Source organism: Myxocyprinus asiaticus, chromosome 15, assembly GCF_019703515.2.
Source record: "Myxocyprinus asiaticus isolate MX2 ecotype Aquarium Trade chromosome 15, UBuf_Myxa_2, whole genome shotgun sequence".
In the NCBI taxonomy this organism is placed as follows: Eukaryota; Metazoa; Chordata; class Actinopteri; order Cypriniformes; family Catostomidae; genus Myxocyprinus; species Myxocyprinus asiaticus.
In genome coordinates this window covers 48,286,435-48,312,268 of record NC_059358.1, presented here as the reverse complement: position 1 = coordinate 48,312,268, position 25,834 = coordinate 48,286,435, and the positions used below count along the sequence as shown (strand labels likewise).

Here is a 25,834-nt window from a genome sequence, read left to right as displayed (position 1 = left end):
CTCTCTAGCACAGAACACGCTTCATTTATGCCCTGTCCCGCTCTGCATGCATCACCTCTTTTCCCCGCATGTGAGTAGACGAGGCACCGCATAAGTTAACGTGGTTCCAGAGTGCCTTTAGACCATAATGCTTTATCATTCTAAATGTAGCTTTATTCATCAGCATGTCACAAGCCTTTAATAAAAACAAAAATATTTCTATATGCCCCTATATGAGGTCTGATACATACAGCACTCCTGCTTGTGTGATATTGCTTTTATACAACAGTAAAAAAAAAACAAAAAAAAAAAACGCACTTGTGCATGGAACAACATTCTTACGTCACGGATCGAGATATATCTATCAGCAGAGCCATACATCACAGCAGTTTCAGGACAGTAGCACCAGGCCGGAGGTTAGGGGCGGAGCTAATAGAGCCACAGCAGTCTCCGGGCTCATGCTTTGTTTTGAAGCATAATTTCTTACATTTTGTTTGCTTTATTAGATTTAAAACGTGCTGTTTTCACATCTTAAACATTTAATGGTAACACTTCTCAATAAGGTTCCATTTGTTGACATTAGTTAATGCAGTAGGTATCATGAATGAACAATGAATGATATTTTTAACCATTATTTATTAATCTTGGTTAATGTTAATGTATAAACACACAATTGTTCTTTGTTAGTTCATAGTGCATTAACTAATGTTAACATAAACAACTTTTAATTTTAGAAATATATAAATACATTTTGAAATTAACCAAGATTAACAAATGCTGAAAAAGTGTTGCTCATTGTTATTCATGTTAACAAATGTAGTTAACTAATGTTAACAAATGGAACCTTATTTTAAAGTGTACCCATTTGACTTTTACATGAGAATATGATTTCCTACATGTTCATGTTGTTAATAATAGTACTTAAAGGAACAAAGAATGGGCATTTAATGTCATATATATTTAATAAAAAATAAAAATAAACATTCCATTTCAAAGACTAACAAAAATTTACATTGAACAATTAGAAACGAAATTATTATTTTAGTTATATTTTATCAATGATAACATTTCTTATTAAACAACTGGTAAACAACAGCAACATTTTAACAGAAACGTAGCCGCAAACCAGTCAGAGTGCCCATGCTGACCCCTGTCCACCGCCGAAAGCACCTACAATGGGCACGTGAGCATCAGAACTGGACCATGGAGCAATGGAAGAAGGTGGCCTGGTCTGATGAATCACATTTTCTTTTAGATCATGTGGACGGCCAGGTGCATGTGCGTCATTTACCTGGGGAAGAGATGGCAGTAGGATGCACTATGGGAAGAAGGCAGGCCGGCGGAGGCACTGTGATGCTGGGAAACCTTGGGTCCTGGTGGATGTTACTTTGACACGTACCACCTACCAAAAGATTGTTGCTGACAGCATACACCCCTTCATGGCAATGGTATTCCCTGATGGCAGTAGCCTCTTTCAGCAGGATAATTCGCCCTGCCACACTGCAAAAATTGTTCAGGAATGGTTTGAGGATCATGACAGAGTTCAAGGTGTTGACTTGGCCTCCAAATTCCCCAGATCTCAATCCGATTGAGCTGGGAAGTGCTGGACCAACAAGTCCAATCCATGGAGTCCCCACCTTGCAACTTACAGGATTTGAAGGATCTGCTGCTAACATCTTGGTGCCAGATACCACAGGACACCTCCAGAGGTCTTGTGGAGTCCATTCCTTGACGGGGTGCCAGATGGGCTGGTTTGAGTATTTCTGTAACTGCTGATCTCCTGGGATTTTCACACACAACAGTCTTTAGACTTTAATCAGAATGGTGCCAAAAAACAAAAAACATCCAGTGAGCGGCAGTTATGTGGACGGAAATGCCTGTTGGCCAGACTGGTTCAAACTAACAAAGTCTATGATAACTCAGACAACCACTCTGTACAATTGTGGTGAGAAGAATAGCATCTCAGAATGCTATTCTGAGATGCGAGTTGGCACTGTTTTGGCGGCACGAGGGGGACCTATACGATATAAGGCAGTTGGTTTAAATGTTGTGGCTGATCGGTGTGTGTGTGTGAGTGTGTATATGTATGGTATGTATGTGTGTGTGTGTGTGTGTGTATATATATATATATATATATATATATATATATATATATATATATATATATATATATATATATATATATATATATACACACACAAACACACACACCAGTTAGTTCCAGTCCTTGGATTGGATGAGAGACGCTCCATGAGTACTGATGGTCTCATCACTGTTTGTATCACTCTGCTTGTGTTCGTGCCATTCTAAACTAAAGTGTAAGAGCAGTGCATATGTGTTAAGAGCTACTGTATATGTCTCAGTCTTTACATAATTTTTTTTAATTACATATTTTAGCCAGCAGGTGGCAGCAAAAGAAATTTTTGTGTGTAATATAAGCCAGTTAGGTGACGTGAAGTGTGTCAGCGTCAGTCAGTGTTTTCATTCGTCAGCACTACGTGATCGCTCGTATTACTACTACACTACTAAAGCCAGGAAATAGCTTTAATAATAATAATAAACTTTATTTTATATAGCACCTTTAAAGAGGCCTCTCAAGGCACTTTACATAGAAAGAAATAAAAAAATAGGATTTGAATATACTAGTTGGTACTAGAGGATCAACTATGCTAGTGGTAGCTTTCATACGTGATACCTCATTACTTGAGTAAAATGGTCGAGTTGAGAGAAATTTGAGAGAGGGGTGCCGGAGAAACAAGATGGGCTGAGAAATGAAACCGAAAAGACAGATGTGGTAGCAAGAATAGACATCTTATCCTATCTTAGTGCTAAAAAAGACTAGAAACATGTTACACAGTGGAGGTGATGCAGGCAAGGTGGTAGAACAATTACATTTGAGCAATCTATTAATAGTATCGAAAAGATGTCTTGGATTATTTTGATTATTTACAATTATTTCAGAAAAATAACAGGATCTGGCAGATCTGATTTCTTCTTTGTAATCATGTAAGTTGTCTTTCCAAGCCTGGTAATATACGTTCAGGCCAGAAAGACGCCACTTTCGCTCCATTTTACAACCAACCTTCAACCGTCATTATACCACGGAGCAGAACGCAAAGAAGAGATAGTCCGTGATTTCAGTGGAGCAAAATCATCTAAGCCAGATGTGAGAACAGTGTTTAACAGAGAAAGCTTGTCTTCAAGAAGATCAGAAGAAGAAAATCAACTTAAAGAAGAAACAACAGAATTTGGAAAAGCTGACAAATCAATAGATTTCCATTTACAATATTTTACAGTGTGTGAAGAATAAAATTTTAGTAGTTCCATATTAAAAAAAGATGGCTAAATGGTCAGTAAGACCTAAATCAACAGAGGAAAACTCAGGAACCATTTGCAATAATAAGGTCTAAGGTGTGGCCTTTGTTATGTGTAGAACAGTCAACAAACTGGATCAAATCAAAACACTCCAATAAAGACAAAGTCCTTTGTCAATACTGAGTCTTTTGAGTCAGTGTGGATGTTAAAGTCACCCAAAATAAGAATTCTCTTGAACTTGAGGCACAGCAGAGACAACAAATAAGCAAACGCAGACAAAAAAAGCTTCATTAGTCTTTGGAGGCCTATAGACTGTAGCGATGATGGTACTGTGAGGGGCAGAGACACTCAGAACGAGGCATTCTAATAAAGTGAACTGTGGTACAGACACAGGACTTATGTTGTATTTTAGGTTGTGAAGCACCATAATACCCCCACCTCTGCCAGAGAGTAATGGGAGATCAAACAATCCATAGCCCCTGGGAGTAATTCGATTAAAGAGGAAACCATCGCTCTGTTTATGCCATGTTTCTGTTAAGCATAAAAAGTCTAGTTTTTTCTATTATAATGTCCGATAACAGCAGAGCCTTGTTATTTACAGAGCGTGCGTTAAATAACGCAGTTTTAATCAGACTCTGAGACGGAGAAGAAGATGGGGAAACCTCCAGACATGGAAGCGATGTCAAATTGTTAAAACCTACGCAAGTATAAAACAGTCTTTTGGCTTTCCGCCGAACATGCTCAAAACGGTGGAGATGATGTGGACTTCAGGAGGAACAACACTGACCCCCCTCACCATTCTAAACAGCACTGTGGCAGCAGTGGAGTCATTCAGGTTCCTGGGCACTACCATCTCACAGGACCTGAAGTGGGAGACACACATTGACTCCATTGCGAAAAAGGCCCAGCAGAGGTTGTACTTCCTTTGCCAGTTGAGGAAGTTCAACCTGCCACAGGCGCTGCTGATGCACTTCTACTCAGCGGTCATTGAGTCTGTCCTCCTGCACTTCAACAACTGTCTGGTTTAGTTCAGTTACAAAATCAGATATCAGAAGACTACAAAGGACAGTTCGGACTGCTGAGAGGATTATTGATTGCCCCCTGCCCTCCTTTCAAGAACTTCCAGAGTGAGTAAAAAGGCTGGAAAAATCACTCTGAACCCCACTCACCCTGCCCACTCCCTTTCTGAACTCTTGCCTTCTGGCCGACACTTCAGAGCTCTGAGCACCAGAACTGTCAGGCACAAGAACAGTTTTTTTTCCCTCAGGCTATCCATCCATGAACAGTTAAAACTCCCCCATTGAGCAATAATTATGTGCAATACACAGTATAGTCTTTTTTATATTTATCCAACACATCCAACCTCTTCTGCCATTACATTCCCTTGCACTGTATATAACAGATTTGTATTAGATTTGCACTAAGTATGTGTATGTGTATGTGTATGTGTGTGTGTGTGTGTGTGTGTGTGTGTGTGTGTGTGTGTGTGTGTGTATATATATATATATATATATATATATATGTATGTATGTCTTATTGTGCATTCTATTTCTTCTTTATTATATGTAAGCATACTTGGCAATAAAGCTCATTTGGATTCTGATTCTGATTCTGAAACAGTGGAATGGAAATGGCAGTCGAAGACTAAGACAAAACTGCGTCCTGAACTGCGATGCATGAAGCGTTTTGGACGCAATATTCCATTGTTTTGAAATTGTTCATGAGTGTCTTTCAGCAAATAATAGTTCCATTTTAAATTTAGTAGCTGCCATGCAGTGTACCTTAAAGCCATGAAGGGCCCCACATCCACAGTAGCCCCAAAGTGATGTAAATCCTGGGCAAGGTGACGGCAGTGTTTACTCCACCATAGGAAGGTCACAGATAATAACAGCAGTTCAAAGTTTAAAAGGTAATTCCACATTGTAATGAAGAATAAATGAAGTAGTGCTCAGACTATAAAAACGTAAAACTTTGAGGCTCCGAAAATCCGCACTACCATTAAAATAAATAAATAAACATTTAAATGGTGAGAGGAGCGGCAGCCAAATGCACCAGCGTTCCCTATCCTTTAACTTAAAACGGCTTTAAACTAACAGCTTAAGCATTAAGGCTCATCACAGCTGAGAGACACAACAGACTGATTAATTACACAAACTCAAGGAGCTTACCTCTTACCGGAGTTTCCACATTGGAGAGGACATACTGTTCAAAACGGCGGAAGAGATTGCGGTTTCTATAGTGAATGACTCTTGCGCACCAGCTACCGCAAAATAGGGAGGAATACCCCCGCTTGAACGGCTATTAAATAGGATGATTATAGGATGCATTTGACCAAAATGACACTATCTTCAGAAAGCTGACTAAGGCCCTGTCCCAATACCCACACTTGCGGTCTTGGCGACTTGAGTGCGCGTGTACGTGACAGGAAGTGTTCAAGACTGTTTAAAACATGCCAAAGCTCAGTGCACTTAACCCACACTAACTGACTTAATATTCATTCCAAACACGTGTCCCAAACACGGCCTGCGGCCGAATCACGGCAGTGCTGATATAGGGCCATATCGCACTCTTGCTCGTGTGATATTACTTAAATAAACACTTCATTTGGCTCTAAATTAGGGATGATAAGGATTAATCAAAAGTCGATTAATTGTCGTTAATAATTTGATCAGTTAAGCGTATTGAGCATTGATTAATAAATTTCAGGACAAATGCATTCTTAATTATGACAGCAGACTTTGATAAGGCTGTCTATACAGTTACTCGCTGCTAGAGGGCGCTTGCGTGCTGCATGTCATGTCTTATTCGCTTCACACAATTCACAAGAGCCCTACAAATGCACAGTCAGAGATGAAACAGGCTTAATGTAAACAATGCTGGAGTGTTTCTCTATTAATGAACATTAATGAACACTTTAACACCATGAGTGTACAACATGACAACAAGCACTGTTGATCTCCTCGTTCCATTCCAACCTACTATTACGTCAGTGATCGTCGTGAAAGCACAAAGGCACATTCAGCTGACATCGCACTATCACCAGAGAATCGGTATGTAAATGTACTGTGTTTACGCAGCTTGTTATGATTTGACTTAATTTCTTTTTTTTTTAATTTGGAATGCCCAATTCCCAATGCACTCTGAGTCCTCGTGGTGGCGTAGTGACTCGCCTCAATCCGGGTGGCGGAGGACGAATCTCAGTCGGCTCCGCGTCTGAGACAGTCAATCCACACATCTTATCACGTGGCTCACTGAGTGCGTTACCGTGGAAACATAGTGCGTTTGGAGGCTTCACGCTATTCTCCACGGCATCCATGCACAACTCGCCATGCGAACCACAGAGAGCAAACCACATTACTGTATAGCGACCATGAGGAGGTTACCCCATGTGACTCAACCCTCCCTAGCAACCGGGCAATTTGGTTGCTTGGGAGACCTGGCTGGAGTCACTCAGTACGGCCTGGATTCGAACTTGCGACTCCAGGGGTGGTAGTCAGCGTCTTTACTCGCTGAGCTACCCAGGCCCCCCTAATTTGACTTAATTTCTACTAAATAAAGAAAAAATGCGTCCAAAGGTCCAAAATATCCCACAGTCCACAAATTGAAGTTTTAATGAACTCAAATGTGTATCAAGTGATATATAGTAGTTATTTTTAACAGTAATTCATTAACAGTAATTAAACAATTCACAAATTTGTACCAAACATTGTCTAAATGTATTAAAATACACTGAACTAAGAATATTTTAAGAGGAAAATGACAATACTTACATTTCTTAAGTGTAATAATTTTAATTATATTTAAACAGTATGCTACATGCACATATTATTTGGAGTCCTCCACATGCGTTTTGCGATATTAACCATCAATTGATCGTTAATTTTTATGACAATCCATTATGAAAAATTATGAAAATTGACATCCCTGCACTAAATGATTCATCACTGTAGAGAATATTTGAATATCTGTAAGCAAACATGTCCAGTTTGTTTTCTAATATCTAACATCATTCAAACTGAATTTTATTAAGGGTGATGATGTGTAGTTTAAAAAATCAGCATAACAGATAACACAATTGTTGGCACATGACACATTTGCTGTTTTCCTCATCAGTGTTTGTTAGAATGTCAGACTCTATCACTGTTTGAGATGTTTGAATTCCTCCATAGTTAAAAAACTATGTTTTTTACCAAGGTAAAAAACTGAAACCTCAGTAGAATTCAAAAGGTCACGCAAGTTTTGAAATTTGTGCCACGAAATAAACCTGGATTAATTAGTGTGATCCCGCTTTAAGCTGTCCTGTCTGTGGAGCACAAACGGTGAAGCCTGGACTGGCGCGCACTTCCATGCTTCAGATATAGCATGCGCGACAATCACGTAAAAGAAGAATATGAAAGAAGAGAAGCTTATTTCATTAGAACGCAAGATGAATGTCATTGAATTTGCTTCGAAACAGTTGTCAGTAGCCTACCTGAAAAACCCTGTTTCTTCAGTTCTCTCAGTCTCCTCAGTTTCTACATCTCCTCCCAATGTGAAACTCTGGTAACATAAGCACTTTGGTTATGTGTGATTACTTAGTCTGTTGTGACTCTCAGCTGTGATAAACCTTAATGCTGAAGCTGTTAGTTTAACTCTATTTCTCAGCTGTAGTGTACAGTAGTAATCGAGCAATCATGGAGTGAGAGACAATGCCGATGACTTCAAAGAAATTGCTTACTGATTGACGTGCACTAACTCAAAAGAACACAGAGGCGGCACTAGGGAGGGACTAGCATGTGCTTCAGCCTCCCCAAGAAAGTCCTTAGCACCCCCAGCAAATGTTTATAACAGCCAGCAGATTAGCCTCTGTATGGAGATTGTGTGAAGAAACATTTTCCCTGACAATATTTTAGCAATCATGTCATGTGTTCCGTATTTCTGTCGCCTGTTTAGAATCAGAACTAGATTTACGAATGAATTACTGATTTGAGTCGATTCCTTCAAAGAAAGTCAAATGGTTTAGCAAAATGGTCCGAATCGTTCAGACAGCTCACGCACTGTATTGTTTGGAGTGTTTCACATTCTGTAAAAACAGAAATGAAATAAATAGAACAAAAAACAATCAAGTGGAATATTTACTGTCATGATACACAGAGCAGATGAGGAGGTAAACTTAACTGTTGAAACTTTATTAAGTGCACTCACTCCAACTGCATGGGCATTTCTCAAGAACAAGTATGCCAAGTTCGGACTTGCGTACTTGGTAGTTCGGACTTGGCAAGTTCGACTTGGGAGTACAAATTCCCGAGGACGGAAGGACGCAGAACGGTCATTCTGTAATTGGAACAGCAGCGTACTTGATGACGCCACCATCTCAGCTGGTCTTGGCAATACGTGCCTGCTCCGGTTATCTTCATTGTAATTTATATTTACATTAAAACGAAACATGATATAAAACACAACCCTGCCTCTTTTCGTTTTCATTTTAAAAATATTAATATGTGTATATTTTGAGTGTTCCTGTTGCCTACATGTAAAAAGCCAGTATCAGGAAAAAGTTTGTTGTTGTGGATGTTGGTGAATAAATGAATGAGGAGAAACAAAATTAGACATTAGACAAAAAGCATCAAAATGGATCAGACCCGGATTGCCACGACTACAGAGACATCAGAGCCAGCTGCAAATTTCAAAAGGACTTGCCGAGATAAGGCTGTTCTCGGCAGGGTACCATGAGCGCTGACCGTCTGGTCATCTTGATCGATAGCGGGACATCACATCTCAGAAAACGTCGGAGCAGATTTTCTTATTGATAAATATATCTTGATAAATTGACCACAGATTTGAAGTTTAAACAACTAAATTCTCGCCTAAAAAATCGTAAAACTACATTCCGTGACACAACAACAGTAGTATTTCGAAAATTATAACATACAGTTGTGCGCTTTCTCCTCCGCCATTGCCGCTGGTTGGTGCGAAATGCATTCTGGGATACTTGGCTCTCCCAAGTCAACACAAGTCACCTCCTGATGCATCTATGTTAAAACGGGCAGAGCAAGAACACATCCGGGCATTTGGACTGTACTTGGCTAGATGCCAACTTTGAATTGGAACAGTACTTTGGCTGCGACTGATGACGTTTCACAAGTCCACAAGAACACAAGTACAGACAAGAATGCATATTGAGAAATGCATAATGTCTCAACAACTCTCTCTCAGTAATGGTGGAGCAGCCCCGTAACCTAGCAACCCCGGACCCCGCTTTGTAACAACCAGAGCCCTTCTTCCAAATTGAGTCTGCAAAGTTAGCAAAAAAAAGCATAACGCACCGGTCTTATGGACATTCTTATGGCGGTTCACTGGCGAGGAGACCAGAGACAAGAATAATAAACTGCTTTTTTGAGGAAACAGCACGTCGCTTAAAGGTGCTATATGTAAGATTGACAACAAGCGTTTGAAATGGGTACTGCAGTCAAAATTCAAAATATTGGATAGTTGCCTTCCCTGCCTCAGACTTGAAACTCATGCGGGTTGCCAGAATGTTGACATGCAAATTAGCCAACTTGGCATCCATTTTAAAGGATTTCTGGGCTTTAAGCTGTCTCCATCTTCCAAAGGCATCTCCAGTATTTATCCTTGTTTTACTATGCCTCTGGTCATGGTGGTTTTTAGACGGATTGCGAGGCTTTTTAGGTTGGGTGGAATCTGTTCCCTCTGATCCAGTTCGTTTGTTGGCTTTCATGGCTGCAGCATGCAGTGTTGTTTGCCTATAAACTTGTTCAAATCTGGCAACCTGGTGGTGTCGAAATACTATTGGGAAATGGGCAGTGGGCAGCATCACACAGGCCAAATCATAAACAGAAATTCCGGCCCGGAATGGAAACTTCAAAGTAGAATATACTGGCTCTGGCATTGTTATCGGAGAAGTCAGTATTTCAACTTAGCATGTTGCCTAATTCTCTAATGACATATTATGGTCATTTTATGATTTAGTGCAGTAAAAATATTACATATAGTACCTTTAATGAATTGACCACCTGTCCGCTAATCTTCAACATGTTTTACACTCAACAATTCTACATGAACAATGTGTGGCGTTTACTACGATAAAATGGCTGTTTTTTAAGAGAACATGTGGGTGTCAGTTTACAGCTCTCTCTGTTCATATGGTTATGGTGATATTTTGAATCAAACCTGCAAGTGCATCCCTCGTTTGACAGTGATGAATAATGTCTTTAATAAGTTCAACAACTGCATGTGCAGCTTTTGAACAACTCAAGGTAAAGACATTTTCCAATCAAACAGGTATCAAAAAGTATCATTGTATGTTTTTACATATACATCGGAGTACTATGTTTATACCATGGTGTACATCAATGCACCACAGTATTACCATCTGATACCATCACAATACAGGGCCTGGCACGGGATTGTGGGTATAGCGCACAATTTTAATCATTCCCGCAAGTTCCACGTTCATAGCGCAGGAAATTCCCACACACTTTTATTCACATTACAGTGCAGCTGCGAATTATTAAACCAATAGATACAGATGAACAAATCAAATCAATAAACTTGCATTTGTATCAAACTGTAATTCCAGAAGATACGCAAGTTAATCCGTTCTGTCTCGTGCAACTGTCAGCAGCATGTTGAGCGCTTGTGGAGTTTAGTGTGAGCGCACACAGTGAGGGAGCACTTTTCTAAACCTGTTAATTCGACATGCAAATGGTGTTATACTGCGTCTCCATTTGCGAGCTACGCGATATCTCTCCTGTTAATAATTAACAAAGCTGTTAACATTGCAAGTGTATGATGTTGAAGTGATCTATAGTTCTGACGCCTTTCATATCTTGGCGCTCCATCATCAGTCATAATGTAGCACATTTGACTAGAAAGGCAGAAATACCTAAATGCTTTGTGTAACAGCTGCATGGTGAAGAGTTAAACACCTGTTACATCTCTCATCTCCATCTCTCCACCCAGGGTCGGAAATTAACGGGGGCTTTGGGCAAAAATGCCCCCTAAATTCAAAATATGGGGGCAAAAAATGCCCCCGCAAAGAGTTCTTTTGTTTTATTAATAACATCTGATAGCCCATAGGCCTACTTCCAAATACATACATTGAAATATTCATTGGAATTTTCACTGAACATAATTTGTTTTGTGTCGTCTGTTGTACAGATGTTGCAGAGTCAGTGGTGGATGCTCGCGCCATTAATGCGCACAAACGGGCACTTGCTTCTCACGCTCCACAGCAGTTTGGTGTCATGCTCACGTGCTAAATTACATGACCGTTTGGTCCTTTTTGTTCAAAATATACTGTCCTAGTAAGTAACACTGTCACTCCCTGTGCTATAGCCTACTTACCTGCCCATCGGTTCATCTCACTTATACATCTCTCTGTTTGAAAAGCCTCCTCAACAGCTAGAAGCCAAAAGTGCGGGAGGGATGGATGTTATATACTGTATTTAAGTTAATCAGGTCTGAGAGAACACAAAATATAATGTAACAATATGCTTCAGTGTAATATAATAATAATAATAAACAAAAATAATATCTAGATTAATAGCTTGATGTGAAATAAAACATTATTAATGATACAATAATAATTTTACATTTAACCACTTTTAGTGTATGAATCAAATCTCTGACTAATTTTCATTGTGAAATGTTTATTTTTGCATTGTTTTATTCAATTGGCATGAAGGAGTTGCCAGGTTTTTGTAAGCTGCTCATTCCAAATCTGGAGAAATGCTGTCATCTAATCCTCTTTGTCGGTGCATTAGTTTTGTAGGCTACAGTATGCTCATTTAATAGCCAGAATGTTTGGAAATATGTGAATGAGAAAAGAGGTTTTGTTTCAGTAACAATGCACATTATACAATGTACAGAACATGCCATTTTTCAAATTGAATTAATTGTTTAAATTCTAGTCTAAAAGGATGACAGGGTCATTTTTATAAGGTTAGAATAGAAAAAAATTGCCCTTGTAAAGGTAAAAAAAATGCCCCTGGAAATCAAATATTGCCCCTTAATGAAAAAGTTGATTTCTGACCCTTTCATCTGACCTATACAGGAACTGAGAAAAGTAGCCCCCCATGAGATTTAGAGTTTGTTGTAAAATTTTGGACGTTTTAGTGTTATGCGTTTTATTCCCCCTCAAAGTGTGTAAATCCCCACATATGAGCCATGTAAGGGGGGATTTCCCTCTCATTTTCAGAAATGAATTTCAGGCCCTAACAATACAATGGTCCTGCCACAGCAGCATATTTTATTTTTACATTTTTTTTAAAGGTAGCTGATTTTGAGGAACTTTAACTAGTGCTGGATGTGCTGTGTGAATAAGTATTTTATCAGTGCTTTGAAGCCTGTAGGTACATTAATTACTACACAAGATATATACTAGCGAAAGGTAAAAATGCTGCTCCTAAAGTCACCAGAGTTAAATGCTTTAGTGCTGTTTTTTCAAAAAGTTTTTCCCGGGGGAGCATGTCCCCAGACCCCCAATAAGGGTACACTATTTTGCTGGACCTGTGCTTCAGACAGTACTGTAAAAAGCTGAAAACAACCCTGAAAGTGTGTGGCATGTTTTATTGAGGCTGCAGCGTAGAGATTTCACTTCTGTTGTCACTACGTGCAAACTGATAATAAAATCGATTAGCCATGCAGGGTTTTGCACATATTTAGTGACCAAAACTCAGCTCCCCCTGTCAATGATTTAGCACCTCTTCAGCAATCAAAATTTGCTGGTGCCCTACCTGAAAGAACGTCAACTGAACTGGCTCATAACGCATACAAATTTTATTTTTTTGCCACCTGCTGGCTAAAACCTTTAATGTCACAGGGAAAAATTAAAAGACACACATCTGCGCTGCTCTTACAGTTTAGTTTAGAACGGCATGAGCACAAGAGGAGTGATACGAACAGTGAAGCGTCGAGCGTTGATGGTGTGAGACTCAGTCTCTTGTCCAATCAGATTTGAGGACCAGAACTAACTGTTGTATTACATATAATAAAATGGGAATACATGATTTCCTTTAAGACTTTGACAAATTTGAAAATATTGCACAGGGGTAGGTTGATATGAATACATGTGATGTATTAAAATACTTACAAACACAGCTGAAGTATATAATTTCTGAGACATAGTGCTTAAAGTTTTTCGAGAAAATTAACCTATGAATGGCTGGTTAGGAGAAAGTATTTTACCATAGAAAAAGTTCAATACTTCAGCTTAAGTGTGTCATTTCTGTGCCACTAGCGCCACCAAATGGAATTGCAAAAATAAACATTGTTTTCAACTTTGTGAATACACCCTTCATCTACTGTTAATCAAACTAACATATAGTCTGCCTCAAACTCACACCATTGGTCGAGAGACATGAGTCAGTGTTGTCGTGTTGGGCTGGACAGATCATTGAAAACAAAGGAATGTTGAATATGCCATAGAGTCAAAGTGTACAGATTTATGTGAAATCGGCCTACAAATGGTTTACTTATAATTGTTTCTTCATGGGGTGTAAGTATATATTGCAATACGAAAATGCGATGATTCGCATCGTGGGTTTGAAAAATGCCGTGTACAGCTTTACCATCACTCTAAACAACAAAAAGTTTGACCAACAGAGGGCGCAGTCAGTTTTGACCTATGCATAATATGTTGGTATAATACATGCATCATTTCCCTAAATAAGCATCATAATGTGTTACAGACGTTACATATTAAATTATATAGCCGTTAATTGAAGAAGCACAAAGCTCGATCACATATTCTTCTAGCGCTTCTTCGTGACAGCAACGGCTCAACTGTGAGTGTTGCCATTTACCACCTTGTGGACCCACTAATTAGTGCAAATAATTCCAGACGCATGCGCATTCTTCGTGTTCAGAGTATTTTTGGTTAGAAAAATCAGGCAGTGCGCATTCAGTGCTCGAGCACTCTGCTGATGACGAAATTTGCGTCATGTGTCCTGCGTTCACGTTTGACCAAATTATACTTTGGGATAGTAATGGTTTTGCCAACTTTTAATAATTAAGGCTTTGTTTTGCATCATGAAAGTTTCTAATCGCAAATTCTTTACACCCCTATTTCTGCATATTATGCTGGGATACGAGAAAGTTGAACCTCAAAACCAATTACACACATCAGCTTAAAAATTATCTTTTCGGTCAACTTTAGGTCTACCAAACGGAATTGCAAAAATAATTATTTCCCAAACACGCCTCCAATCTGCCATTGGTCGGAAAAAAGATACAGTATCCCCGCCCCAAACTCACCCCTTAGGTCAAACCAGAAGTCGAATTGTTGGAATGCTCAAACAATGTTTACACTCTTCAGGAAGTCAACCTACGAGTGGCTTAGTTGACACTGCACATTATACAGGGATACAAAAAAAGTATTTCAACATCCAAACGATGACTTCTAATAATCCCTATTGTTTAGTAGTATATCTGCGAGTTGTGCACTTTCTACATACTTAATCTGTACTAACAACCTCAAATGACACAGATTAAATGTCTGGTGTGGTCACAGGTTTATTAGCACTGTGATGATGTGTTTCAGTTTCCCACTGCAGGATGATCGGCTGCTGGACTGCTGTGTTTGTGTTACACCTTATTTCCATGAAGCTTGTAATGGCAGTTGCTCAGACAATAGGCAGTTTGGTTAAAGCTCTTGCTTGGCATCACATGTCTTTCCTTTTCCGTCTCAGGCAGTACATGCATTTTTGAATGTTTCTGCTCTTCTTCATTTCTACTCTGCATGTTTAATCTCACTGAACCACACACATCATTGTTCAACGCCTTTACACATGATGACTGTTTGGACATTGTATCACATCATATCATCATATCTTGATTTATATATGTGGGTCAATGACGTGACGCTATTTTTTTTTTTATGTGTAAAGTTATTCAAATATACCCTAAAAATGCAATTCACAAAAAACTTCTCCTTAAAGACAGCTCTACTATTATGAATGTGTTTCAGTTTCTGAGTTCAAAGTGATTTTTATATTTTTCTGGGGCTTGAAGTAAAAAATGTCAAGTGGGGTTACCATCTGGAGACAATTTAGAAAAAAAAAAGGACAATTTTCATTAAAAGCTTCATGAAATTCATGAAAAAAAATGTTGGCATTAGTTTGGAATAGCCACATTTTTATTATTATTTCTTAAAAAATTAGCAGTGAACCAGTTTTGTTTTATGATATTAATAATATTTGAAAAACCTTTGTCAACCAAATCAAAGTCAGGCGGTGTTATCAACATGCAAGGAGCCATTCTGTTGTCATGTGATAAAAAATAAAACCCATAAAGCAGCAGACTGATCTCACAGTTAAATCTGAATCAGTTGGTTGACTTTTCTTTAGATAAAATCGGTCTGTGTTTACTGATTTGAAACACTGCCCCCCAATGGCCAAAGCAGTAACTGTTGTTGGGTGCATGGACGTGTGTGAGCTCCATTATCCAGGTGAACTGTCCACAGAGGGGTGCCAAAAGCGAGTTGTAAAGCGAGTTGTTTTAAACTGTTTGTGCTGTAATTCAGTAAAGAGGAATGCATATTTTATAGACGGAACCCCCCAACACAAACATCAAACCTGAACCTAACTGTCATTGCAGGAAAAATTTTATGTTAGAGGGAAAAATGCATCCTCTGAATCGCCCCTTCACTGATTATGTAAACGCGATTACTTCCTGGTTTTAATGCTGTTGTTTTAACATACTTCCCGTGTGATCATGTTGAAATCAGAGAGTAGTTCTTTAGCCCCCCCATGACTGTAATATTTTTTGTAATGTTTTTGGAAAAGGCACATTTTATTCAGGTGAAATGGAAAAACCTTAAGAAAACTTTTTGATATTTATAACTAAAAATTAATGAGATTTGTACAAAAAAAAACAAAAAAAATTTTTTTTTTACCTGTTTAATATTTTACCTGTTTAATATATTGTTTAATATTTTACCTGTTTAATATATTGTCCTCGTGATCACTACGTGACCACGAGGACTTAAAAAACACATTGGGAATTGGGCGTTCCAAACTGTGAGAAAATAAATAAATAAATAAATGCATTTGTGGAAAAAATTTGTTGCGCTGCGTCTAGCTTGTTTTAGCACAGGTGCCACAAAGATTCGACATTCTGAAGAAGTTAAGGTTGCAAGGAGGACTTCATGTGCCTGTTACACTGTTACACATGATTCCAGATTGTTCTTCACTAAGCAAAGATTCAGCACTTGATAAATAGCAAGCCGATGTTTTTTCATGTTTGCACTTGTGCGCAGAGGGGCTGCCATACCTTGTTAAAACTGTGTATGTTTACTGTTACTATACTGATACGAATGTTTAAGAAAATACAGTCTACTGCAACAAATTGACTTGCTTTGTGAAGAAATTTTAAAGAGATTGAGCCATTTCAGGTTCGTGTTGAGTTTGGTCTTGAAATCTGACGGGTTGGGTTGGGTCACACGGTCTTGGGTACGGGTCATGTTTGGGCTTTATTTTAAGGGCTCTATGAAGCAAAACATATTTTTTATTCAAGAACTTTCTTTTCACCAGTATTAAAAACTGAAGAAACATGAAGTCAACTATTCTTTAGCAGCAAATTACAGCCTTCTTGTGTATGTCTATGTCTTTGAGCTTTGCGCATTTAGGTGGAGAAATATTTGCACTTTCTTGAATGCAAATTTACCAAAGTAGATATAGACAATCTGTGGACTGCAGTTTTCAGGTCAAACCACAGATTTACAAATGAATTCAAATGGATGCTTTGGACGAGTCATAAACACAGATCTCTGACTGACTGTAGCCGGTTCTCCTGAGGGATTTGCCTGTATTTGGTTTTGTCTATGTTGCCCTTGATGCCAGCACGCTTTCCAGCTCCACCTGCTGAAAAACAGCCTCCCCCTGCCACCACCACGCATGCCAGGGATTGACTTAAATGGTTGCAGGGCCAAAAAATTGATTAAGTGTTATCAGACCTCAACATTTTCTTCCAAAAGGTTGCAGGTTCACAGGTCACAAGGCTTCTGGCAAACTCCAGGCATGATTTAACAGTCTGTTTGTAGTGTCTAGCTCAAGGGCACAATGGTACAATCACCCTGATCACAGGATTTAAACCTGCAACATCACCCACCCAGATCTGTAACCATTAGTTAACACCACCCTCATGAATAATACTAGTTAGCGAGGAATAAATATTAACATGGTTCTGTTCTAGAGCAATGTCATTAGGCCTCGGTATCGTACTGATTTACAGATTTTTTTCAGTTCTGATTCACAAGCTCTCAATTCGATTTTGATATGATTTAATTTGATTCTAAATCTGATTCATTTGTGTATATTTCAGTTATAATGTCCATTTATCTTAAGCAAGTCTCTTCCAACTAATTATACAGGGACCTTCTAACTTGGTACATTACCAAAATATTAATTGTAAATTTTTACAACAGGGTCCAAACGATGCTGTTCAAAATCTATTTATTTAATAGATTTTATGATCAACACAACCAAAACTGAAGTAAATTTTACAGTATTTACTTTGCATTTTTTCTGTTCCGATACCAATTTACCTTTATCAGTATAGAATAACTAAACCTCCCTGTGTGGAACTGATTGAAATGACTCTGTAATGTGTAAAGAAACATGGACCTCTAACAAAACAGTACTACACATTGCTTTATTATAAAAAAAGAGGAAACAGAAAGTCTATGATGAAAAATATTATATAGTTAAACTTTTACTAGTTTAACTAGTTAACCAGAATATCAATCAATATGATGATTATAATGACTTCTTGTTTCTTAACTGATCTTCTTTGTCATATATGTGCAGAACAAAGAGAAGGAGCGCCTGAAGGCGCGGGAGAAAGAGACAAAAGAGCGTGAGGCACGTTACAGTAACGGTCACCTGTTCACCTCGCTCACGGTGTCTGCCACCACCCTCTGCTCCGCCTGCAACAAGAGCATCACTGCAAAAGAAGCCCTCAGCTGCCCAAGTGAGTCATTACAGAAACACACTCATCCCAACACATGATGTTTCAGCAACAGTCTGTCCATACCGAGAGATAAAAGAGTATTTCAAAATTTAAAATATTTTGAACTCATGTGTGCTATTTAACACTGCAGAAATCTCCATTCTCTCCAGGAAAGTTCATTCACCACCAATCAGGTGCAAATGATAATGATTAGAGAGAAACATGCAGTATACTGTCAACTGTCTTATGTACTATCAACATAAGAAACCTGCACTTGTTTCTGACGTAAACTAAAGGATACTACAGAATCTAAAAATACCAGGTATCATACACTTACCGATGATGTAAATGGATACAGACTGGGCATCACACACTAAACGACTGAGGATTACTCCGCTGTCAAGTTGATCTGATCACAAACTCATGTGACAACACAATCACCCGTTCTAGGAGACACATGACAGCTGTAAAGAAACATGGATGTACGGGAACTGCCACTGAAGTTGCTGCTTCTCTGTTCTGAGTCTAAAAAGAAACGGGCCGAGCACATTTGGGTGCGGTCTTGAGTGGAAAGTCGGGGACTGTGATGCGAGTTGCAGGTGAGTGGCGTTAAACGTTTTGAGCACTTGTTCACCATCTCCATTTGTTCATTGTCCAGTGTCGTCGCCGCACAGTCGATTTCCATTGGCTGCTCACCGTATGACTTCAGATTTGAGTCGTTGAGCATCATACACTGAGATTTCTCTATACGACTATATAAATATAGATATTTTATAAATCAGATATTTTTATATCCTCCAACTAAATGAAATAATGTCACAATCTGTCCAATTTTAAGACATTTTTTGAACTCCAGAGTGACTGAAGACTTACATCAGCGCGTCCCATCCTCGTACATGCTCAAACCGTTAATCTTACGACTCTGTTCACACATAGCATCAAAACTGAACTTATCAGGTAATTTTCTGGAAAAGGCTGTATGAAAGCAACTAATATCACAAAACTGAAACAGTACTAGTCCAAGTAATCAATGGTCGCTTTCACACACACAGCCTTTTCTAGGAAATGAACTGCAAGTTTTAGATTACAGGTCATGAGTGAGCATGCCCCCTTCGAAAATACCGGTAAATTTTGCACAGGCTATTTTGAATGAGAAGCTGTAACATTACCAGAAAAGTTTTGATTAGGGCTACACAATTAAATGAAAAACTAATTGCTAATAACAATTACGGCTGCCATGAATACGTTACTGTTTCTATTTTCACCTTGTTTTTGCAGCGGTTGAGTATTCTAACCAATCACAGACATGTCCGTTGAGCAGTGAATTGGCAATGGCCAATCAGAGGCACTTAAATTAGTTCTCCATCCTATCAGTAATGAAAACTGATCCAAATACGCAAGTTTTAAACAGTCTGATGCCAAGATGTTTGCTTTATGTTTTACTTCTGTTCACGGTTGCACACGAAAATTAATACTGAAGAAACATCACCTAACACTTGAATAGAAGCTGTTGAGCAAAAGTGAAAAGCACTTTGGAATTATTTTGGATTTATTGCATGTTGCACCGCTAGCGTGAAACGTAGATGATATCCTAAATACACTGCAAAAGATCAACGTGACAAAACTAAAACGATGCCGTTATAATCAAAGGCATAGACACAGTGTAAATAATTGATTTATTCTGTTTAGACAGCTTAATGTTTAATGAGAGCGTTCATGAGAGTGCAGAACTCTGTTTAGAGCATCAGTGAGCTTGAGCTGAACTGCAGGGCTCAAACAGTATTAACCTACAGTGAGTGACAGCAGTCATTGTAATGGGAGAATAGGGCTGGGCGATATGGGACTCCCAAACTTTTTCCTATGAAGGGCCAAAAATCAGACTTGATTGAGGGCAGTGGGCCAAAAGAAAACATTGCAAACTGTATTATTTTAAAATGTAATATTAATACTGCACAACACACAGAACTCTAAAATTTAAATCATCAAGTGTCCTATACTTCCACAAATCACATAATTAATTTCAATATAATTTTTATGTACAGTGCATCCGGAAAGTATTCACAGCGCTTAAATTTTTCCACATTTTGTTATGTTACAGCCTTATTCCAAAATGGATTCAATTAATTATTTTCCTCAAAATTCTACAAACAATACCCCATAATGACAATGTGATGTTTGTTTGAAATCTTTGCAAATTTATTAAAAATAAAAAACGAAAAAACGAAAAAAAAATCACATGTACATAAGTATTCACAGCCTTTGCTCAGTACTTTGTTGAAGCACCTTTGGCACCAATTACAGCCTCAAGTCTTTTTGAGTATGATGCTACAAGCTTGGCACACCTATTTTTGGGCAGTTTCTCCCATTCTTCTTTGCAGGACCTCTCAAGCGCCATCAGGTTGGATGGGGAGCGTCGGTGCACAGCCATTTTCAGATCTCTCCAGAGATGTTCAATCAGGTTCAAGTCAGGGCTCTGGCTGGACCACTCAAGGACATTCACAGAATTGTCCCATAGCCACTCCTTTGTTATCTTGGCTGTGTGCTTAGGGTCGTTGTCCTGTTGGAAGATGAACCTTTGCCCCGGTCTGATGTCCAGAGCGCTCTGGAGCAGGTTTTCATCAAGGATGTCTCTGTACATTGCTGCATTCATCTTTCCCTCGACCCTGACTAGTCTCCCAGTTCCTGCCGCTGAAAAACATCCCCACAGCATGATGCTGCCACCACCATGCTTCACTGAAGGGATGGTATTGGCCAGGTGATGAGCGGTACCTGGTTTCCTCCAGACATGACGCTTGCCATTCAGGCCAAAGAGTTCAATCTTTGTTTCTCATGGTCTGAGAGTCCTTCAGGTGCCTTTTGGCAAACTCCAGGCGGGCTGTCATGTGCCTTTTACTGAGGAGTGGCTTCCGTCTGGCCACTCTACCATACAGGCCTGATTGGTGGAGTGCTGCAGAGATGGTTGTTCTTCTGGAAGGTTCTCCTCTCGCCACAGAGAAACGCTGGAGCTCTGTCAGTGTGACCATCAGATTCTTGGTCACTTCCCTGACTAAGGCCCTTCTCCCCCGATCACTCAGTTTGGCCAGGCAGCCAGCTCAAGGAAGAGTCCTGGTGGTTCCAAACTTCTTCCATTTACGGATGATGGAGGCCATTGTGCTCAAAGGGACCTTTAATGCTGCAGAAATTTTTCTGTACCCTTCCCCAGATCTGTGCCTCAATACAATCCTGTCTCGGAGGTCTACAGACAATTCCTTGGACTTCATGGCTTGGTTTGTGCTCTGACATGCACTGTTAACTGTGGGACCTTATATAGACAGGTGTGTGCCTTTCCAAATCATGTCCAATCAACTGAATTTACCACAGGTGGACTTAAATCAAGTTGTAGAAACATCTCAAGGATGATCAGTGGAAACAGGATGCACCTGAGCTCAATTTTGAGTGTCATGGCAAAGGCTGTGAATACTTATGTACATGTGATTTTTTTTCATTTTTTATTTTAAATAAATTTGCAAAGATTTCAAACAAACTTCTTTCACATTGTCATTATGGGGTATTGTTTGTAGAATTTTGAGGAAAATAATTAATTTAATCCATTTTGGAATAAGGCTGTAACATAACAAAATGTGGAAAAAGTGAAGCGCTGTGAATACTTTCCGGATGCACTGTATGTTGTGTTTCTTTCTCATTTGTGAGTCACTTTGGATAAAATGTCTGCTAAACGACTAAATGTAAGCGTTTTTGTGACAAAGAAGCTATTAAAGATATTTCTTATCATAGACCTAGGCTACACATTGTCCTGGATTTCACTCAGTATTACCATTTATTGGGACTGCTAAATGTAATAAGATTATTTAATTAAATGCAGTAAAATGTTTTTTACGTAGTTAATGCATTTAGCCTACATACATTAATTTGACATTAAAACTGTTTTCCTGTTGTGATATCAAAAACTTGATTTGTACTTTTGCTTCTTTTCTTATAAGGCGATTATGCTGAATGCATTACGTTATGGAAAAAATTGAGAGGCCTATTAATTTAGTTTACTCCAAAATATGATTATGATTAAGAGCCTGCCGAAATATGGCATTGTATCATATGGTTATTAAAAAACTTGCAGCTATCTGTTTTTAGGCAGATAGATGCAAGTAAAAAAGATATCCTCACGTTTGACAATTGAATTACAATATGATGCACACAGATGTTAAACACACCCCAAAACGGGTTTTAGTCAGAATAAGAAGATGAAATATTAAGAATTAGTTTACTGCATTACCATTTTTGTCTAGCTGGTAGGGCAGAAAAGGGATTTTTGAGAGTCCTTGTCTGTTCACTTATAGTGCTTGTCATAATGTTGTGTGGTGTTTGGAGTGAATGGAACCGTTGTTTATATTGAAATGCTCCCTCACCTGATTTTATCAAGCCCACTTCACGGGTGTGCTTCAGTGGTCGCGTTCACGTGGATATGAAATGCTGCAAAACTTATATTGCGCGTTCAAGCCATATTTCATTTTGGATGACTGTACGCACTGTTCTGTGAGTCCACATAATTATCTGTCATTTCTTGACGCTGCTTCAGTTCACACACCATTTTAAACCAGCTTGGTTCAGTCTGGCAGTATTGATTGCCCACATCCGACTTTGGAGATGGCCAACCATAGTAAAGATTTTGGGGTGGCACCTTGGATGGCACCCCCCCCCCCATCATCTATGGGAAGGCAGGCCAAATCAAAGGTCATCACGGACCAACTTTGACCCATGAGCCCAGGTTTGGGCACCTCTGGTCTAGATGTAGAACACAGGCAAATTATCAAAAATTATTCAAAAGCTTATAGATATTGTGGATTTTTTATTCACGATATATATCGGGATCGTTTTATCACCCAGCCCTATGGGAGAGTTCATCTCGGTGCTCGATTTTCTGTGAGCAAATTTTTTTTTTTATTTAATAACATTTTAGTTTTGCCATGTTAATAAGCAGGCCAATGTGAAATTGATTTGTATAAAACAGTAATAAAGTAATTCGGCTCAACTGTTCTAAGCTTGTTTTGGAGGTGTTACCAACATAAAGAATAGGGCATATTTCACAATCACCATCATTGTTACCGTGTCAGCTCTAATAAGTCCCATTTGCCCTGGAGCTGCTTTTGGTAGATTTTTAATTTTCACAAATAGCACAAACTCCAATTGCAAATTGCTGTTTTTAATTTCCAAAGTGCAACCACTGAGGCCAAAAATGATCTAATGATGATCTTACATGAACAAGATCACCAGTGATGATCTAATGGGAGCAATGGACACCTGTCTCACCACCACAGTGCTTACTGAACACATTAAGTAACTTTCAATTTCAATTCAATTTAAATCAGTGGTAATTTAGCAATAATTAAATTTTTCTATACCATAGATATCAATTTAAAACAAGGCCTAACATTAACAAACATTATTACAATATTTAATGCTTAAAGGATACTGCAGCAGTGAAATCTGCTACTCTGAAGAGACATTAATAATCGTGATTACAATATCAAGGGTAATGATCAACAATTATGATTTTTGTCATAATCATGCAGCCCTATTTTTAATGCTAATGAGTCGTAAGATTAACGGTTTGAGCATGTACGAGGACGCGCTGATGTAAGACTTCAGTCACTCTGGAGTTCAAAAAATTTCTTAAAATTGGACAGATAGTGACATTATTCCATTTAGTTGGAGGATATAAAAATATCTGATATTTTAGAGCCGACTATAGAGAAATCTCAACGACTCAAATCTGAAGTCATACGGTGAGCAGCCAATGGAAATCGACTGTGCGGCGACGACACTGGACAATGAACAAATGGAGATGGTGAACAAGTGCTCAAAACGTTTAACGCCACTCACCTGCAACTCGCATCACAGTCTCCGACTTTCCACTCAAGACCGCACCCAAATGTGCTCGGCCCATTTCTTTTTAGACTCAGAACAGAGAAGCAGCAACTTCAGCACAGCTCCCGTACATCCATGTTTCTTTACAGCTGTCATGTGTCTCCTAGAACGGGTGATTGTGTTGTCACGTGAGTTTGTGATCAGATCAACTTGACAGCGGAGTAATCCTCAGTCGTTTAGTGTGTGATGCCCAGTCTGTATCCATTTACATAATCGGTAAGTGTATGATACCTGGTATTTTTAGATTCTGTTCAGATTGTAGAAGTGGTGTAGTGTAATCCAGCCTAAAAGTGCAAAGAAATTTGTCGGCTGATAAAATAACTAATTACATCTCGGAGTTTAACAGCATTCTGGTGCTGATGTGTGAATGGTCGCAAAACTGAAATAAGAAAGCAGGAACAAAGCGGATACATACACAAATGCAAGAACTTCACGGATCTTCATCAATGTGTCTGATATCCTCATGCAGGGACACTTATGTGAAGCACAAACATCTGCAGCTCAGATTAAAACAGGTAATCCACTAAAATATTGGACATTTCTGCTCGAAATGTTGATTTTGTGCTTAGATTAATCGCATCAGGGACAAATAGCCCGCCATTTTTTGCGCTTTCTTTGTCTTTTCTTACTTTGTTGCGGTTTATTATCGTGCAGTAACACACTGTCATAGGTACATAGTGTACTGTATGTCATCATGAAACAGAGTCCCTCCCTTCCGATTCCGAACACATATGGTCACAGGAGACGCATTTAAGGGACCAGGTGTAAACCGCGTGTACTTTATATTAGGTGGCCTTAACTACTATGTACTAACATTAAGTACATATAAGACTATGTATTTACTGTGTAACTACATGTTCTGCAAAATTCTCACATTGTGGCTACTGATGTTGAGGTACGGTTAGGATTAGGAGTAAGGTTAGGGTTAGGATTAGGGGTTAGAGTTAGGTTTTGGGGAAAGGGTTGGGTTTGGGGTAAAGTTAACAGTGTAACTACAAATGTAATTACAATGCAACATGTATGTACAGTACTGTGCAAAAGTCTTAGGCATATAAGATGTTTCACAAAAGAATTTGTCTTAAGATGGTTATTTATATCTTCAGCTTTAGTGTGTCAATAGGAAATATAAATGTTAGACTCCCAAACATTACTTTTGCAAATAGAAAAGATTAGAATAGAAGAACAGGTAGCCCTGCAACAGATGGCATTGCACCCACAAAGCCCCCCATTGAACACTGAGTCAGTCTGAGATTACATAAAGAGACAAAAGCAATTGTGACTGCCTAAATAGCTAATTCTCCAAGAAGCTTGGAACATCCTATCTGCCAACAACCAAGAAAAACTGTGTCCAGGTGTACCTAGGAGAATTGGGGCTGTTTTAAAGGCAAAGGTGGCCACACCAAATATTGATTTAGATTTTTTGTTTACTGGATTTTGTATGATGTTAATTGATAAATGAAAACTATTTATGTCACTATTTTTGAAGAAATCCTCACTATGCAACATTTTTCACAAGTACCTAAAATTTTTGCACAGTACTGTAAATAATAAGTACATTGTATCAGATGGTTAAGTACATAGTAGTTAAGACCACCTAATATAAAGTGGGTCCATTTCATGCATATCTTTCTGGTAGTAGAGATATTTTATGCATGCTGTTCCATAAAAA

General features: G+C 38.8%; 1 protein-coding gene across 2 annotated transcripts in view; it reads left to right on the top strand.

Annotated features, from left to right (window-relative positions):
* Positions 1–25,834, top strand: part of arhgef2 (rho/rac guanine nucleotide exchange factor (GEF) 2) — an 83,805-nt gene that overhangs the window by 27,331 nt on the left and 30,640 nt on the right. Inside the window, exon 2 of one of the 2 annotated variants that reach the window (XM_051718028.1) lies at positions 18,102–18,264. In XM_051718028.1, coding sequence (XP_051573988.1) covers positions 18,102–18,264 — 163 coding nt within the window. Of the gene's footprint in view, positions 1–18,101; positions 18,265–24,508; positions 24,681–25,834 lie in introns of those variants that run through there. The other variant, XM_051718029.1, reaches the window with a different exon arrangement.